At 49.8% G+C, this 17,202-nt stretch overlaps 2 protein-coding genes across 8 annotated transcripts in view; one reads left to right on the top strand and one right to left on the bottom strand.

Annotated features, from left to right (window-relative positions):
- The window catches only part of RNF34 (ring finger protein 34), an 11,873-nt gene extending 3,672 nt beyond the window's left edge, over window positions 1-8,201 (top strand). The window contains exons 1-6 of one of the 2 annotated variants that reach the window (XM_039724393.1): window positions 30-165; window positions 2,693-2,911; window positions 4,192-4,581; window positions 4,928-4,981; window positions 5,184-5,385; window positions 6,436-8,201. In XM_039724393.1, the coding sequence (XP_039580327.1) occupies window positions 2,708-2,911; window positions 4,192-4,581; window positions 4,928-4,981; window positions 5,184-5,385; window positions 6,436-6,623 (1,038 nt within the window). In that variant the 5' untranslated portion in view covers window positions 30-165; window positions 2,693-2,707 and the 3' untranslated portion in view covers window positions 6,624-8,201. Of the gene's footprint in view, window positions 1-29; window positions 166-2,692; window positions 2,912-4,191; window positions 4,582-4,927; window positions 4,982-5,183; window positions 5,386-6,435 lie in introns of those variants that run through there. The other variant, XM_039724392.1, reaches the window with a different exon arrangement.
- A 200-nt stretch (window positions 8,202-8,401) lies between these two features.
- KDM2B (lysine demethylase 2B) overlaps window positions 8,402-17,202 on the bottom strand; it is a 105,347-nt gene continuing 96,546 nt past the window's right edge. For 5 of the 6 annotated variants that reach the window (XM_039724386.1, XM_039724388.1, XM_039724391.1 and 2 more), the window contains 7 exons: window positions 16,989-17,075; window positions 16,088-16,357; window positions 13,047-13,723; window positions 11,502-11,665; window positions 10,914-11,075; window positions 9,981-10,199; window positions 8,402-9,659 (listed from right to left, as the gene is read on the bottom strand). In XM_039724386.1, coding sequence (XP_039580320.1) covers window positions 9,478-9,659; window positions 9,981-10,199; window positions 10,914-11,075; window positions 11,502-11,665; window positions 13,047-13,723; window positions 16,088-16,357; window positions 16,989-17,075 — 1,761 coding nt within the window. In that variant the 3' untranslated portion in view covers window positions 8,402-9,477. The remainder of the gene's footprint in view (window positions 9,660-9,980; window positions 10,200-10,913; window positions 11,076-11,501; window positions 11,666-13,046; window positions 13,724-16,087; window positions 16,358-16,988; window positions 17,076-17,202) is intronic. The other variant, XM_039724387.1, reaches the window with a different exon arrangement.

Genomic DNA, 17,202 nt, shown 5'->3' with positions numbered 1-17,202 from the left:
GCCGTGAGGGGCGCCGGGCCCGGCAGCGCCGAGCGGGGACCCCGCTGAGGCAGCCACCGGGCAGGGCCCGGGCCCGGCCTGCCAGGGCGCAGCGGCGGCTCCCGGAGCTCGGTCGCTCCCCCGGGGCTGTTGGGCCGTCCCGGAAAAGAACTGCTCGGTCCAAAGGTGGGTGTGAAGAGGAAGTGTCAGTGGAAACGATTAAAAATAAATCCCTCCCGCCGCTCTCCTGTCGTTCTGCAGCTTGGGCAGCACACCCAGGTTGCACAGGTGTGGCAGGAGCAGCAGGTGAAATCCTCGTCAGGTAACTAAACACCCTTAAAGCTAAAAACGGCAGCAGAGAAGTTGGAACGCAGGATTTGGCTCCTGTGAGATGCACACGAGGTACGGAGAGGGACGATACCGATGGAAGTGGAGACTGATGGCTCTGTGCAGAAATTGGGAATGTTTTGATCAATTCTCAAAGGCGGGATTTTTTGTCTTAGCGTGTTTCATTTGTGTGTTGTGTTGGTGCTTTTCAGCACGGTGCCATTTTACAGAGCAGTGTGGAGAGTCTAGACGCTGTAATGCAATTATCAGTTAATGACCTGAGGGCACAGAAGGAATCCACAGGTGACGTGGGCTGAGGAGAAAATGAATGCCCACGTAGCCCTGCCTTTCACCTGGAGTGAGTGGTTGGCAGCAAGATAAAGAGATTTTCTTTTTGATACCAACAACTTCACTATGTCCAAAATGGGCAGTGAAAAGTTCCTAAAAATATATATGTTTGGTGTTGACAGTGATGTCTGAACAGTTGTTACAGGCTCTGGAATAAAATAAGTCCAAGAAGCAGGTGTTAAACTCTCAGGCCAGGGTTGTGGTGTCAAATGTCTCCTGTCCTTTTGGTCATTGTGTGCTGCTGTGGCCCCCTGAGCAGGCCATAGCTGTGTAAAATGGAGGTGGAATTTTGACAGATCCTTTTGGTTAATTATTTTATTCTGTTATTTATGTGGCTGCTTTGAAATATTTTAGATACATAATTAGCTCCTCAGTTTTGAAGAAGAGGTGATGCATGAGAGGAATGGTTGTGTTACAGCTTTCCCTTATGATGAGAGGAGGTATTTTTCAGAAGTTCTGAGTTTGGAAGCTCAGAGCTCTGCTGAGCTGTCATTGGTTTTCAGGATGTATTTCTGGAAAGTTAATTCCTCTTGCCTAATCAACCAGGATAATTATGTTTTGTCCAGGGAAAATTAGTATTAATGCATTTCCACAGTGCTTACAATGGAGAACTATAAAAGAAGCTTTGGCTGGAGTCTGGGCTGGCAGCTCCAGGCTGGAGTGAGCTGTGGGAGCTCCCTGGAGCTCGGGGAGGGCTCTGGAGCTCATCCCCTGGGGAAGCTGAGGAACAGCTCCTGGCTGCCCAGGGCACGGAGGGGTCTTGCTTCACCAGGATGAATTCTGCAGTTGAAATACCCCTAATGATGAGTGGATTTAACAGATGAGAGGATTTAATTAGAATGTATATTTGATGTTGTAACTGAAGCTCCTGTTCTTACTTCTGTGGTTTGAAAGGAGACGTTCTGCCCATCCCCAGTTGTTCTGGTGTTAAGTTCCCACAAGTGTAAGAGGATTGTGTTCAGTTCAGGGCAAATGTGCAGAAATGAGTGTAGTTACACCAGGAATTAAAGCACCACGTTACAGAGCTGAAGTGTGTGTTCTGGTTGGCTGGGGGTTTACAGCAAGGTTTAAAAGGCTCAAAAGCCATTATTTGAAAAAGAGAACAGCTGTTAAAGTATGAAAAAACAATTGTATGTAAAGGAAGTTGTACCCCTCAGTTTCCTTTCAGGGAGAACCTGTTGTGATTCTGTTTGCCCCTGGTGTTTTTTCTAGCAGGTCTCAGGGAGCCACCTGACAGTGATTAAACTTGTGACCTGCCCAGCTTGGAGTCCAAATTCCACCTTGAAGTAGAATATGAGCTTTTGATAGAGAATCAAGTGCCTAAGGCTTCCAGGGATAAGAAGTAGCACTTTATGTGTTCAGAATTTCCACTGTTTTAAGATTATGTGACTCAAAACTGAAATACAATCAGTATTAAAACATAAGTTTATTTAGATTTATTTTAACTTTTGTTAGACATTCTGTAAGGCAACAAAATGAGGTTCAGGGAGATCTTGAAAAATGTTTCCTTCTCAGTGAAACCAGACTGTAATTATCTTCTGCCGAAGGTTGGGTTTCACGTTTGAAAGCCAGGAGTGTTATTTCAGAGAGAGTTTTGCTGTGAGTCATGCAGAGCTGGGTGAGCTGTGCAGCAGCTCCTGCAGGGGCAGTTGTGCATCACTCACGAGCAGTTGCTGCTCCTGCCTGTCCCTCAGGGTTTGCCCCTCACCTGCCCTGGGCTCTCGGCCACTCCTTCCTTGCTCTGCTGTTGCATCACTCCCCAGGCTCCTCACTCTCTCTGGGGGGAATTCTCCAGAAGAGGAGCTGTGAGTGTGAGCTGCCTGGGCCTGCCGTGGCCTCTCGAGGATTTCATTTCCCGCTGTGGATTTCAGCTGGGAGCAGAGCTGCCCTGGCACAGCCCCCAGCGTGCCAGACCCCGGGAGCTGGCACCGTGTGCTCCTGGGATGGGGACAGATGCAGTGAAGCAGCTCCTCAGCAGCAGGGCCCATCTGATGTGCCCTTCAGACCCTGATCTGCCTTTGCTCTGTGATGTTTTCAGGCGGGAGCTACTTCCATGTGGGCTTCCTGCTGCGGGCTGCTGAATGAAGTCATGGGCACGGGAGCAGTGCGTGGCCAGCAGGCTGGCTTTGGGGGAGGTGCTGGCCCCTTCAGGTTTACACCAAGCACAGGCTTCTCAGCATATCCAGCTCCTGCTGCAGCCAGCACCAACATCGTCTGCAAAGCCTGTGGACTTTCCTTCTCAGTTTTCAGGAAAAAAGTGAGTATATTTCCTATTGCACTGGATTTTTTCCCCTCTGCCCCTCTGAACTCATCTGTGGGAGATGAGTGTTTTTCTCAGGAACCTGAGGCAGATGCAGGCCTCAGGGAAGGAGGAAGTGCCTTATTCTGAGGTCACAAGAAGTGACTCTCCACCAGGATTAGAAGTTAGTAACTCTGGTGTTCATTAGTCAGCGACACGTTGGATCTGGGCTGGCCTGGGAATTCATGGGCTCTGATTTGTAAGATACATGTGTTAGCTTCAGAATCTTGAAAGTAAAGCAAATCTGGTTTTGAAGATGGCTCCAAACAGTGGTTGAGTACTGGAGTGAACAAGCTGGGTGATGGAAAAGTTAAAAACTCACAATACAGTATTAGAGTTTCTGTCTGGCAGTTGTGGTTGTTTCCTGACCAGCTTTAGTTCTGCTGAAGGCTGTTGTGCTCCAACAGCCTCTTCCTTCTTTGGGAGGCAGCTTGGTGGGTTAATGCAGATAAATAAAACTGAGATTATTGATATTTTATTATTTCTGTGTATCACAACTGTCCAGGATTATTATTTTGCCCCTCAGTGACCTAATCCTCTGCAGCTCTTCCAGATGAAGCCTCTTCCCTCTGTTTGTGTGTTGTTTTCCCTTTGTGTCCTGCTCACATGGCAAGGCTTTGTTGAACATTTCTGAAGGCAGTATTAGGTTACTATAATCCTGAAAACCTTGAGGGGTTTGGGTTTGTTCACAGCAGCTGGAAGCTGGCAGTCTTGTCTATCCCAGCTTTTGTGTATTGTGAGTCCTTTGAACAAAGCTCTCTTCAGCAGTGACATCTGGGCTTCTGGGAGTATTTCCCTCCCATGTGGTTCATCACATGTGAAGCCTACTTTACTTCTTGCAATCAGTTGGGGAAGCAGTAGGTTCTCTAAAGTCTGGGGTTTTACTGTTGTTTTACACACATGAAGGGAGCAGTGACAGTATATTCAGAAGTATTTTAAGTTGGTTTTGGCTTTGTTTGTTGTCTAAACTGCAACTTGAATACTTTATTAGATTATTCATAATATTTTTCACTGAAACCTCAAATCTGCTTCAGTAGTGCCAAAAGAGCAAGGGACTGCCTTGGAACACTTGCAGAACTGACAGGGCAGTTGTCTGTATTTAAATCCTAAAAATTATGTCTGTCACAACTGACAGTGGAAGAGCTGATAGTAAATTCTGTAGCCTGGAGAAGCAGAGAGCAGGACCTGCATTTGTTTCCTGTGAGCCAGAGCTGAATGGTTCCCTCCTTTCCCCTCAGCACGTGTGTTGTGACTGCAAAAAGGATTTTTGCTCACTTTGTTCAGTCCTACAAGAGAATCTCAGAAGATGTTCCACTTGCCACTTGCTGCAAGAAACGGCCTTCCAGCGGCCTCAGCTAATGAGACTGAAAGTGAAGGACCTGCGCCAGTACCTGATCCTCAGGAACATCCCCACGGACACCTGCAGGGAGAAGGAAGACCTGGTGGAGCTGGTGCTGTGCCACCACGGCCTGGGGACACGGCAGGACGCGGACGCTGGCAGCCTGCGCTCGGCGCGGTCCCAGGGCTCGGCCTTCTTCACCCACCCCTTCTCCACCTCTGTGTCCATGTCTAACCCAGGAGAGCTGGCCAGCAGAAGGGGAAGCACAGGGAGTGGAACACCTTCACGGGTACAGTCATTAACATGATTTGTGCTATAGCATTGCTTTGTTTTATATATTTTTGATACTTATGTATCAATTTAAAATAAAACACCAGTTGATACAGTTTGGAGGGGCAGGAAAAATGCCTTTTGTACCCTGCACCTGAAAGCTGGAGATAATTAGCAAAGATTCCTGGTTCATGTCAGAAGTGACTTAAACCTGGGATAATTAGTAGCAATTGGAACTTCAAAATGTCATTTCATTGTCACCTGAGATCACCTTGGAAGGAAGGAAGGAAGGAAGGAAGGAAGGAAAGTGTTTTATAAGGGAATAACATGGGTTTTTATCCTGATGAGTTTCGTTTTGTACACAGGGACAAACTGAATCATCTGTAAATAATGAAGAAGAAGAAAGTGCAGAAGAGCAGGTGAGATATCCAAAGAGTAGATTTCTGGCATGTGACACCTTAAAGTGTTTTATATCTCTGCCAACATTTGGCCTCATGCTCTGGTTCTTCCAGAGTTTGCTGTCTAGCCATGAATGGCTGAATTAAACTTCGGCCAAGCTGCTGCAGCCTGACGTGCTCTGAAGTAAGCAGGGCAGTTAACAGCACAGCTGATGTGTTTCAGACCCCGGGGCTGGCCAGGAAGAGAGCCAGGGCCTCCCTGTCTGACATCTCCAGCCTGGAGGACATCGAAGGGTTGAGTGTTCGGCAGCTGAAGGAAATCCTGGCCTGCAACTTTGTCAACTACTCAGGATGCTGTGAGAAATGGGAACTTGTGGAAAAAGTGAGCAGACTGTACAGAGAGAGCGAGGAGAACCACAAGACACGTAGGTTTATTCTTTGTTTCTGCTTTCTTAAGGCTACTGAGTTTCTGGTTTCCAGTTTCTGGTTTGGTTCTGCTAGTGGAAGAATTTGGTATCTGACCTCTGTCTGCTCTGCTGGAACACCTGGAAAATGTGTTTTAGCAATGCAGGGTGCCCCTGCAGTACCTGAACATGGCTGCAGTGATTAAACAAAGCTTTCCAGGATTGTGCTGTTTTTCTGAGACTTTCTTCCAAAGCTTGGAGAGCTCAGCTTTCACAGTGAAGGTAAAATTGCACAACTGAGAACTGGTTCCTCAGAGAACTGGAACTTGGCACCTCCCTGTGCTTTGCTGGGTTTCACAGGGCATTAGCCAGAGCTGCTCTGTAGCTCTGCAGATCAGGGCACTTCAGGTCTGTTACTGCAGAATTAAAATCTACAGTGACAAAAGTCCAAGTTCTTTGGTCTCAGTCCCCATTTTCATAAGGTTGTTCTGTGGCTGCTGTTCTGCCCTCTGCTCCACACAGCACTTGGAGTCTTTCACTTGTGTAATTTGTCCTCAGACCAATTCTTGCTTACACAAAACTTGGGAAAAAAACTCAAGGTTTATTTTTTTCCCCATGATCTGATGGAATTGATGGGGAAGGTGACTGTATGCAATGAAACTTGACAGGTTTTGTTCACCTCTGCCACCTTTATGGCCTACTTAAGGCTTCTCCTTCTTAGTCTGCTGTATTATTGTTGTGTTTAATCTTCTGAGGAAAGTGTTCTGCCACACAGTGAGCTCTGATATGGAAAACCAACATGCTCTGAATTTTAATCCAGCATGTTATTTCGCAGTCATTACATTCTGAATTGAAAACAGCTTCTTGAGTTTAAAGAATGAAGTCAAATATTGGATATTCACTTGAGGCGCTTTCTAGTTCTTATTTCTTTGCTTATTTTTGGAAGAATATAGATTAATTCATAGCTGGGGGTTAAAAAAAGTTCATGTGAGAGGATGAAGCATGGCTGGGCTGGAACTGTCCTGGCTCTGCAGGGCCCAGGGTGTGACCTCCCTCTCTGTTGGTTTGCAGAGGGGGAGAGGATGCAGCTGAACGAGGACGACGACAGCCTGTGCCGGATCTGCATGGACGCCGTGATCGACTGCGTGCTGCTGGAGTGCGGCCACATGGTCACCTGCACCAAGTGCGGCAAGAGGATGAGCGAGTGCCCCATCTGCCGGCAGTACGTGGTGCGCGCCGTGCACGTCTTCAAATCCTAACGCGGCCCTGCCCCGCGCCCCGGGCAGGACTCCCGTGGGCGGGAGTGCTGGGCCCTGGGGCACACGGCAGCCTTCTTGTTCCGGTTAAATTCAGCCTTTTCAACAGCAACATGTTCAAGGTGGTGAAAGGTTTTTCAAGCAGCTCCTGCAGCGCAGGGCTGGGCAGGCCCAGGTGCTGCCCCACTGACCTTACAGCCCCACAGATTGTTGGAGTCAAACTGTTTACAGCAGTTCTTGCTCTCTTCTGAAGAATCTCACCTGTCCTTACGCATTCAGCACTCGGCAAGTGGTCAGCAAACACCTCTGCTTGAGCCTGTTAGCCTGTGGTGTTCTCTAGTGCATTAGAAGCAATGAATATATCAGTTGATTATTCAGCTTTTCCCTAATGATAGAATGTATCTGTTCTGACAGCCGGGCTGCCGTGCTGCTGTCGGACACAGCTTAGGAAGCACTGCCATGAACTGTTCCTGCACAGAAGCCCTTAAGCAATCGTGCTTCATGCTGATTGCTCCCTCTGAATGTCTGTCATGACACGTGTGCTGTCCTGGCTGTTCTCTGTCAGTGTACAAGACACTCCATCACTCTGCAGGGCTCAGGGGCCGCACCGGGCTCTGCCTGGTGGGCTCCAAAAACCAGTTACTAAGTGGTTTCTAGTTTAGGAATAAACTATTTTTTTAAGAAAGGTTACATAGTAAACCATGTTAGCGTGGTCCTTAATCCGCTCATGCCAGTTGTAACTATTAACCTGTGATGATTGTACTCCATGTGCCCACAGCCTGATGTTACTGTGAATCCTGACCAGGGGCACCAGCTCCTTGCTGCTAACGTGGAATGTACAGCTTACTAACCTTAACTGGGAGGGGGAGGCAGGAGCAGGGACAGTTTTTGTTTCAAATCTCCTGCTCAAGTCACCCAGACCAGCTTCCCAGGGGCTGCTGAGGGCCTGTATTGCTGCCAGCCCTTGGCCCAGGGTCAGGCTGAGCTTGGTGCCAGGAGCTGGGGTCCAGCTCCTCTTGGAGCAGGAATTGTGAGGGTCCCTGTAGGAGTCTGTGAGCAATGACCTGGGGAAGGGAGCAGCAGGAGGAGCCTGTGCTGGGGTGAGAACAGGACGCCTGTGACCAAGCATGGCCACGAGTGGGATTGGTGAAGCTCACTGTAAAAAAGGTGAGGAAGGACCATGTGTGTTCAGTTATTCTTTAAGCAGAGTTGGTTAAAAAAGTTTCTCGTTTGAGTTCCCCTGTGGCAGCAAAGAGCCAAGGCTGTGCTTGGCTGAGGGTGCAGGACCTGAGAACTGGACCTGTGCTGCTCTGGCACCTGCTCTTATTTTTGTGAATACTTAGGCTGGCTTGGAAGAGAGAAAGCAGCTCCTCCTCACACAAAACACAGCTCCAAGCTCTACTGGGTATTTTTCAGAAGGGAGCAAACCTCTCAATGGCTTTATTTTTTAGAAGTAACTTTTTAAAGGTACTTAATTCCTGGAGTCTGTCCAGAGGGGAGGCTAATGAAGACAGACGTGCCCTCGGTGTTATTTCCATGCTGCTCATTAGCCACTGGAACTCAATAAAGATGGGTGATGGACTCTCTCAGCCTCTGTCTCTTTTCTTAGCCAGCCCTGGCGGTTACTTGGCTCCAGTTCTGATGTTCTCAAGCTGTCAGTGATCCTGGAGCTGACCTGGGCAGAGCCCTGGCTGTAACAATGCCCTGGCAAACGCTCAGAGCCCTGGGCAGAGCTCCTGCAGCCGCCCCCTGCCCCCACAGAAACGCGCAGAGCCAGCGCCTGTTTTTGTACAATTGTTTATACAAATTCAACAAAGGTAAAACTGCATCAGGAAGGTCTACGAAAACAACACCGTACAACAATGGCACTTATGAATGCAGAATTTTACAATCAGGAAATAACCATGTTATAAACCTTAAATGAGAACTCAACTCACACTTCAAAGAAAGAGAGACTACGTTTGACCATTTATTCTACTGCTGGACTCACTGTATAAATTAATTTTATATTGAGTACAAGAGCTCATGCTACAGAGTGAAACCCTCCTATGTGCAAAAGCTGAAATTGGAATTTTTTTAAAATTTTGAGAAAAAGGTGATTTCTATACAGATAAAAGTGTTTTACTTCAACTATAATTTACACCTTATTTCCACAACATGCTTATGTCACTTCTGAAGTATACAAAGCAGGATATAAACTTCCATTAAAACATGCTTTAAGTTGAAAGTATGAACCTACTTTTCCTGACCTGGGCACGTTTGTAGATAGATACTGCCTACGAAGTATAGGTTAAGTTCTCGCCTACCATAAGTAAAGATAAAAATTGGCAATCAAAACCGAAACACTGGTAATGCATTCAAACATTGCATAAATAATTTTTAAACAATTTTTGTACAAAAATAGTTCTGCATAATGTAAGATGTAACAAAACAAAACGTGTTAAGAAGGCAGAAATGCAGTGCGTGGTCCACTTAAATGACACCAACTTTTTTTTTTCTTGTTTTAAGAAATGAAAAGCAGAAATCAAATTTACACTACCAAGCACATGCTGTGGTATTTTAAATAACAGTATTTCTTGGAGCTCAGTCTTCTTCCAGGGTGTGAACAATTATCATCAGTAACAGTCGCCTTATGAATTTGCATAAGAGCCAGTGCAGGTCATCCCAGGTGGACTGAATTAGTGGCACAAGTTGAAATTCTTAACATGGGTAGTTTCACGTTGTTCTCTCCTCAACAAGAGTTGTAAAATCCAATCACGGCATTTTCTGATATTCCAAGTTCCCAATTGAAAATAAAATCCCTACGTGTTCTTAGTCCCTTCCCCCCCTTGCCCCAGTATTTACACGAGTCCTTTAACTAACTCAGTTTTTGCAGAAGTTTTTCTTCCACCTGCCCGAACTGGACGCTCACGGACATCTCTGCTATGAACTGCTCACAGCCCTCCTTCGTCACCTGCTTGCAGTACCTCAGGTCGATCTGGCAGATGTTCCCACAACGTTTGAAGTAAGACAGGCACTGGTCAGTGACCTTATTGCAGTCTGGGGAGAGCAGAGGGGAGCAATTCAGCACTGATTTTTTCCTCCAGCACGAGGAATCCCCACCAGCTCCATCCCCAGCAGAGGAATGCCCAGCCCCCAGCTGTTGTGTAACCCATGGGACCAAGCCAGGCAGCCCAGATGTGCAGAAAATCCCCCAGAGGATGAGCGTGACTGCAGCAGCTCCTGGCAGCTGCGGGGCCATTGCCACCAGCAGCACACGGTGGCAGAGCTGCTGCCAGGGAGCCACACCAGGAGCAGGGCAGGGCTGGGCCAAACCCCCTCAGAGCTGCGATGCCCTGGCAGTTCCCCCCCATCCCTTACCTGATAAATTAATTTCCGTTAAGGAATCCCGCGTGGTGGTTCCGACGGCGGTCAGCAGGTTAATAGACTGATCTGTGACGTGGTTACAGTAGCTGAGGTTGAGTTTGGAGAGCAGGGGCATGTGCCGGATGATGAGGCGCAGCGAAGCGTCCGTGATGTCCAGCCCCGCCAGGCGCAGCTCCACGATGTTCCGTAGCTTGCTGCGGTTGTCGATCTGACCTGTGGAAGAGGCACCAGGTCACCCCCACGAGCCCCACCCCGTGCTGCCAACGTCTGCAGGCCTCTGTGAAATGCACCGTGACACACAACACTGCTGCCCTGGGTCAACTTCACACGCTTTTGCCTGTCTGGAGCTTTGGAGGGAACATCAGCAGGAACACTTGTCTATTTTTGGAACAGGCATGTGGACAAAGCCACCTCCTGATTTCAAAACAAAAGGGATGAAAGTAACTGCAGGGGCCCAGCGGAATTACAAGTCGGGAATAAGCAGTAGGCTGTGCCGTGCATGCCAGAAAGCAGATCTGATTTGCTCAAAATTTCACCTGAGCTGAAATCCGGGTGAATGTGGCATGACCCACAGAACTGCTCCTTCCCTGAACTGGAAGAAAGTGTTTCCATACTCTCTAAAGTACACCCATTGCAGCCTGAAGAGAAGAAAGTCAGACAGAAAACCAGCAGAGTGGCTCAGATGAGGGCTCAGCAGCCACAGAACCTCCCTGTCACCCCGGGGCTCCAGCCAGGAGTGCTGCACGTCCCTGCCTCGAACTCCCGAGGGGCAGCACGGCCCCAGCCCCGCGGGCTCGGCTGGGGGGGCTCCTGCCCGTTTGCTCCAAGGGGGGCCAAGCACAGAACAGCCCCAGGCTGGGATGGGGCTCCCGGGCCCCTGTGCCCTTACCTGGCTCCCCTGCCCTTACCTGGCCCCCCTGCCCTTACCTGGCCGGTTGTCCGTGGGCGGGGACAGGAGGTCTCTCATTTGTGCGTCTTTCAGTCCTTCCGCCCACTGCACGTCCAGAGTTCGCAGCAAGGGACAACTGGAGCTACAAAGTGCTGACACTGCTATCCAAGAGCACCCTGACAACAGCAGGTCCCGCAGACCTGCAGACACAGAACAGGTTGGAGCACTGGGACCTTCCCAGGCAATCCCAGTGACCCCACTGGCACCCCCAGGCTGCTCTGACCACCGTCCCCTCCTCCTGCCCAGCTCTCCATCTGTCCCACCGCTGGAACTTCACTCCTGCCCCCAGTGCCCTCAGCCCTTTCCCCAGCAGCATTCATTACCTGCTGGGCAAGACCTGCCTCAAATTATTTCAACTGAACATGTCAAGTAGTCAGAAAAAATAATTTTGGTTCACTTTAACCCACTGATGCTTCATTTTCACACATCTCCAGCCCTCCTAGTACAGCCTACTCCTCTAGGCCACCCCAGTCCCTGGACTCTTTCCCCAGAGGCTGCAGTTCAGACATAGACTGGTTTCATATGCAAACTGATTTGTGATTTGGTGATGAGAACACATCACTTACCTGGCAGTCTGTTGATAAGCCAACTCAGCTGCTTTTTAGATATATTTGTCCAGCTAAGATCAAGGGTTACAGGCTGTCTCCTAATAATGCCACTAAGCATAAGTGGAGTGATGGATTTACAATGGTTTAAATCTATTTTGGTCCATAATCTTTTGTCACAGCACCTACCCAAAAAGAAAAAAAGCCAACAGCACTTAATTTGGCACCTGTTTGGATTTTGGTAAGGCTTTAAAAGGTGTCATTAAACAGTAGGAAAAACTACAGCACTTAACTGAAAATTGCAAAAATAAGGCCAAGTATTGCAAAGATAAACACAACCCCACAAATTGTTACATAAGTTTCAAGTTTTTCTATCAAATATATCCTGCAATAAAGCATGGAATTACTTCCACAGAATTACAAGTGTCAACAACTTTGGATCCCATTCTAAGTCATCCCAGCACTTACTAAAATCTGTTTTATAGCCTGAAGACAAGTCACCACTTTTTCCTTATGTTTTGACTATGAAGTCTGATTTAAATAATATCCCCATTTACTCTCTGTTTTCTGTACTTAAAATGAGCAGATTTGGGAAAACAGATCCTCCCTCTCCTGTTGTGTGTTTGTATTTTTCCTATCCTTGTGGATTATGTGTCTTTTCGCTCTTTATGGGTCTCTAAGGGCAACAAAACCAAGTCCTGATGAGTGTGCAGGAGTCTGCTTTTTTTTTTATTAGCAAATACAGTATTTAAATAGAAAATGCATTTGGCAGGTTTCAGTGAGACCAAGCAGCCCACGGAGAAGACACTCCACACACATCACCTCACACTGAATTATCAGCCTCTACTTTGCGTGTTCTGTTAGCAGGCTGTGCTGGAAAGGAGCCTGTTGCAGTCTGTCTGTCCTTGTGCACAGCAGGAACGCAGGACAGGAGTCACCAGAGCCACAAGGCCTCCCTGAGGTCACTGAAACCTGTAAATCTGCACTAAAGCTGCTGCTGCTGCTGTGCAGCCACAGCTGTGTCAGGGCCACAGAACCTGAGCACCAGGGACACGCTGAGAGCAAACACCATCAACAAAGGATTCCTGCAGAACGTGCTCTGCTGGCACAGGGAGCAGGCTGCTCTCCACGCCCCCTCCTCAGGGAGACAATCAGCACAGCCCTTGTGAGGGGCACATGTGGGATCCTCACTATCTCAGTAGGTATTTAATAACTGAACTGCACAAATGCTGGCAGTCAGGAAGGCCTGGGGCAGAATGACACCAAGGCTGAGCCAGCCTGGCTGTTCCAGCAGCAGGAACACTGCAGTGTCTGACTCCAGCACAGGCTGCTCCGGAGCCTGGCAGCCTGACGCCGAGTCTGACACACACAGCTCCACCAGAAATGCTGGGAACTGCTGTTTCTGAGAAAACAACATGAAATCTGCCACCTCTGCTGGTCACCCCTTCTGCCTGGGCTCCCCAGAGCTCCAGGGACAGCCCACAGCCCTCCCCAGGAGACACCAGTGCCATCACCCGCTGTCCTTCCGTGCCCATCCCACCACACCCCGGGTCCCGCCCTCCTTACCATCTGTTCCAGGTCTTGCAAACTCTCATACAGATGCACAAGTCTCTATGACTGAGGTAGCTAAAGACAGCCATCCAGACTTCCCTCTGCATCACGTGGGCTGCCCCGTCATCCAGGGGCAGCGAGTCCGGAGGGGGGCTGATGGGAGGAGGCCGGATGACGTGCCGCTCCATCTGGATGCACTTGGGGGGCGACAGCGAGGGCGGGGGCCGGGCGATGCCCCGGGGGGTGCTGCGCAGGCTGGGCATGAGCTGGTGGTGCCTCAGCTCCCGGGGAGTCCCGTTCAACCCTTTGCTGAACCTGTGGAGTCTCTCGCTGTTGTTCAACGCGCGCTTGGGTTCCTCGTTCTCGCTCTCCGGTTCAGATTTGATGGGTTGGTGGTTCTCATTGGCAAGGCTGTTCTCGGTTTTTTGGATCTCCTGGTTAAGCTCTTTGCTGAGCTCCTTGCTCAGTTCCTTATTGGGAAGCCGCCTTTTCCTCCTCATCTTGAACTTCTTCTTGTCCCTGGGCTCGGCGCCCTCCGTGCTGGGCCCTGCTGTGGGCGAGCTGGACCGAGACTGGTCGCTGTCCTTGGACCTGGGGGGTGCTTCTGGCAGCTCGTCCTCGGGCTCCTGCTTGAGGCGCCGCAGGGGCTTGATCATGGCAGTTCGGTCATCGGGGGCCTTCCACGATCGCCGCTGCAAGGAGGGACAAGGGCTGGGTGTGGGAGCTCAGCAGCTTCCATATGGATGCTCCACACAGGAGCCCTGCCTGGGGCCGGGCCCCCTGCCAGCCCCGGGTCCCAACCATCCCAGCCCCATCCCAGCCCCGGGCCCCACCCATGCCAGCCCCATCCCAGCCCCGGGCCCCACCTATCCCAGCCCCATGCCAGCCCCATCCCAGCCCCGGGGTGCAGCCACCGGCCAAAGGTAACAAGTTCAAGAGGCAGCAGGGATGGGGGTTCCAGTTATGGACCCCCTGGACTCCAGGAGTGACAAATGCACAGATTCACTGCAGATTCCTGCACACTCCAGGGCCTTGCCCATCTCCGAGTGCATCATTTACACACAGAACATCAGCAGCACACCGTGGACAGCTTTGTCCCCAGCAGGCCACAAGGACCCAGGCTTGGGCCACATCCACTGGGCACCCACATCAAACACTGCCCAAGTGTCCTCACATCATGGCCTGAGGGGCCATTCCCAAAACCTCTGGGATCACAGCTGCCATCCTGGCTGCAGGACACTCAGAGCCTCCTTGAGACATTTTAGATGCTCCTTTACACCCAACCAGCCCCTGGCCATCCCCTCCAGTCCCTGCAGAACAGGGATCTGACAGGACCTTCCTCCTGCCCCAGTTTCTGCTCCCAACAAACTGCTCTGCACTCCTCCCCCCTCATCCACCCCCTCCAATGCACCAGGCCATGTGAGACACAAACTGAGGCCCAGGAAAGCTTCAAGCCTAATCTGATCACCACAAGCAAGAAAGAAGTCAGCAGCTGTTAAAATGAAATAGCTCTAACAAGCAGATCTGCACTGGCAGGGAGAGGGAGCTGCTGTGAGCACACTTGTTGTGTCAGAGGCCTGTGCTTTCGCTTTCCCAATGAACTCATTGGATCAAGGCATGGCTCTGTTCCCAAGTTTCAGCCCACACTGCATGGTGGAGAAAGCTGATCACCCTGCCTTTAAATTAACATATTATAAAGGGAGAAGTCCCAGTAAGGTAATGACAGGATAGAATAAAACATTACTACAGCAGGCCAGTGCAGCTCCCAGCCCCCCTGACACAGGCACTGACGGGTGCTCCCCTTACAGGCACTGGAATCCTGTGGTCATGCCAGGCTGTGAGGGCAGCAGTGTGCCAGGACATCCCTGGGGGGAGCAGGGACTCCAGGATGTGCTGTGTGACTGGGCCAACGTTCAACCACACAGGGAGGGCCAAACATCAGGACAGGATCAGATTTTTATTCCTTGGGTCATCAAAACACAACTGGCTGCTGTGTTTTAATACAGGACACCAGAAGAGAAAATATAAACCCAGACAGTGCAGCTGAACTGTCCTGGAGTTAAAGGTTTCCATAAGGGAGACAGATTCTGTAATTTCAAGATTTAAGTGGGATAAAGTTTTCTTCTCCAAGTTTTGGTTGCTGGAAGAAAGTAAAAAGCCCAAACACATTTTTTGTGTTGTGTGGTAATGTGGTGACCCACAGTGCCTTCCTCACTGGGGGCAGTCCAAAGTGATGGGAAAAGGAAAGCATGGCCAGCAAGCAGCTGTGCATGAACTGCTACTGTGAGTTTTGCTCTCTCTCCACCAAAGCAGCCCAAATCCCTACATCTGCCATCCTGCAGCATCCCCACTGTCCAGCCTTGCAGGACAGACTGACTCCCACCCCTGGGAGCTTCACAGGCAACACCAGTCCAGTCACTGACTCTGATTTTACAGCCATCAGCCACTTTAGTCATGAGGCACAGTAAACTGGAGCTCTCATTTCTGCTCTGCAAACCAGCATTTCTGCAGATCCCAAGTACCACATTTTGGAATCTACACGAAAATTCAGTGGCCCTGCCTGGCCTGAGAGTCCTGACTGCCATGTTCAGGGCCAAGTTGCCCACACAACTGCTGGGAGCAGCTCCTGCTCTCTGCAGGCACCCCAAGGTGTCCTCTCCAGAGCTTCCCAGGGTGGCACAGCCCCAAAGCAGCCCCAAAACAGCTGCCAGGCGCCACCACGTGGAGAGACCTGAAAAGGCTTCCATGAAAAATTGATTTTCACCTTGTTCTTACTCTGAGCACCTTGTAAAGACTTTTCAGTCAAAGTGGGTTTTTCAGTATCTTGAATAAAACAAGAGCCACAGCCCAGTGCTTTTGGCCTCTGAACATCAACCTGAGTGTCCCTGTCCCAGCCACTGTCCTGTCAGAGCAGCAGCTTTTACCAGAATGGTAAAAAATCCCAGTTCCTCTGGGAAGAGCCTGGGACCTGGGGATGAGCTCAGAGCCAGGGGAGCAGAGAGAGCAGCCCCAGGCAGCCCAGGCCCTGTGCAGAGCCCAGCAGGGCTGGGCCTTACCCTCTTTCTCATCGTGGGCTCCTGGGACTTCTCGAATTTCCGCTTCCTCCACAGATGCACCTCGTCAGACTTTCTCCTCAGGATGGAGTCAACCGGAGCCTTTTTGGAATGTTCCTCTGATTTCCTCCTGGGAGTCTCCTCGCAGTCCCCTTTCCGTTTGGCAGCGTCGGGCACTTCCTTGTTGTCTCTGTTAATCTTCTGCTCCTTCAGCAGCGAGCCCGGGAGATTTGACGCGTATTTAAATCCTGGTCCGCGCTTTTGCTTGTACGCCAGAGAGACACAAAACACAAGCCAACTTTATACCTCATGCATCTCCCAGCTCTTCACCCTGCCACCAGCACTCCAACGCTGCCGGCTTCGTCACTTTTTAACTCACAAAATTATTAGTAAGGAGTCAGAAGTTTTAATTTTCCTGAGGTTATTTTTCTAACTACACACTTGCAAGTGTCTGTCTCAGTCTGCAAAGAAATAGTGTTTCACTAATTCCAACAGACACTCCAGGTTTTGCATAATTGCTTGTGAATTTTTAATTTCAGGACTTTCCATTGTCAAAATTAACATGCAGCAGTGCACAGAAGTAACCTAAATATTCCCCAGGTGCTGGGTGAAGTGTTGGTACAAGTATACAAAAATTACTGAAGACCAGAGAGCTGTGAGCTTGTCTCCAGCTCACATGGAGACATTCCATCATGGAATGAGCCACGTAACTCTGGAATGCCTTGGGTCGGTAGGGGCCCTAAAGATCACCTCAGTCCAACCCCCCACCATGGGTAACTAAGAACAAAACCTGAATTAAGCACAAAACCAAAAGCTGGTATTGGGCTAAAGTCTATCTATAAACAGAGGGAATGCTTAAGATTTTGTATGTCATTCCAGCACCACTTATTCCCATTAAACTCACTTTTCCAGTTTTCCCTGCGTGGTTGCACTTTGGACACTCCCAGCAGTTCGGCAGCTCATCGTTAACCACACCATCCGATTCCTTCACCTGTGGGAGACACAACGCTCTCAGCGTGCTGCACCAGCCTGCACAAGGTGATGATTGTTCCAAGGAACTCTGTGCAGCTCCCTGTGCTCTGGGAGGGACTGCAGCCCTCCCGGGGAGCAGGGGCACC

The sequence above is a fragment of the Passer montanus genome, unplaced genomic scaffold (genome assembly GCF_014805655.1).
Source record: "Passer montanus isolate IOZ18808 unplaced genomic scaffold, ASM1480565v1 scaffold53, whole genome shotgun sequence".
NCBI lineage: Eukaryota > Metazoa > Chordata > Aves > Passeriformes > Passeridae > Passer > Passer montanus.
Note: the sequence above shows the minus strand (reverse complement) of the source record. Positions and strands in the feature narration are given on the sequence as shown.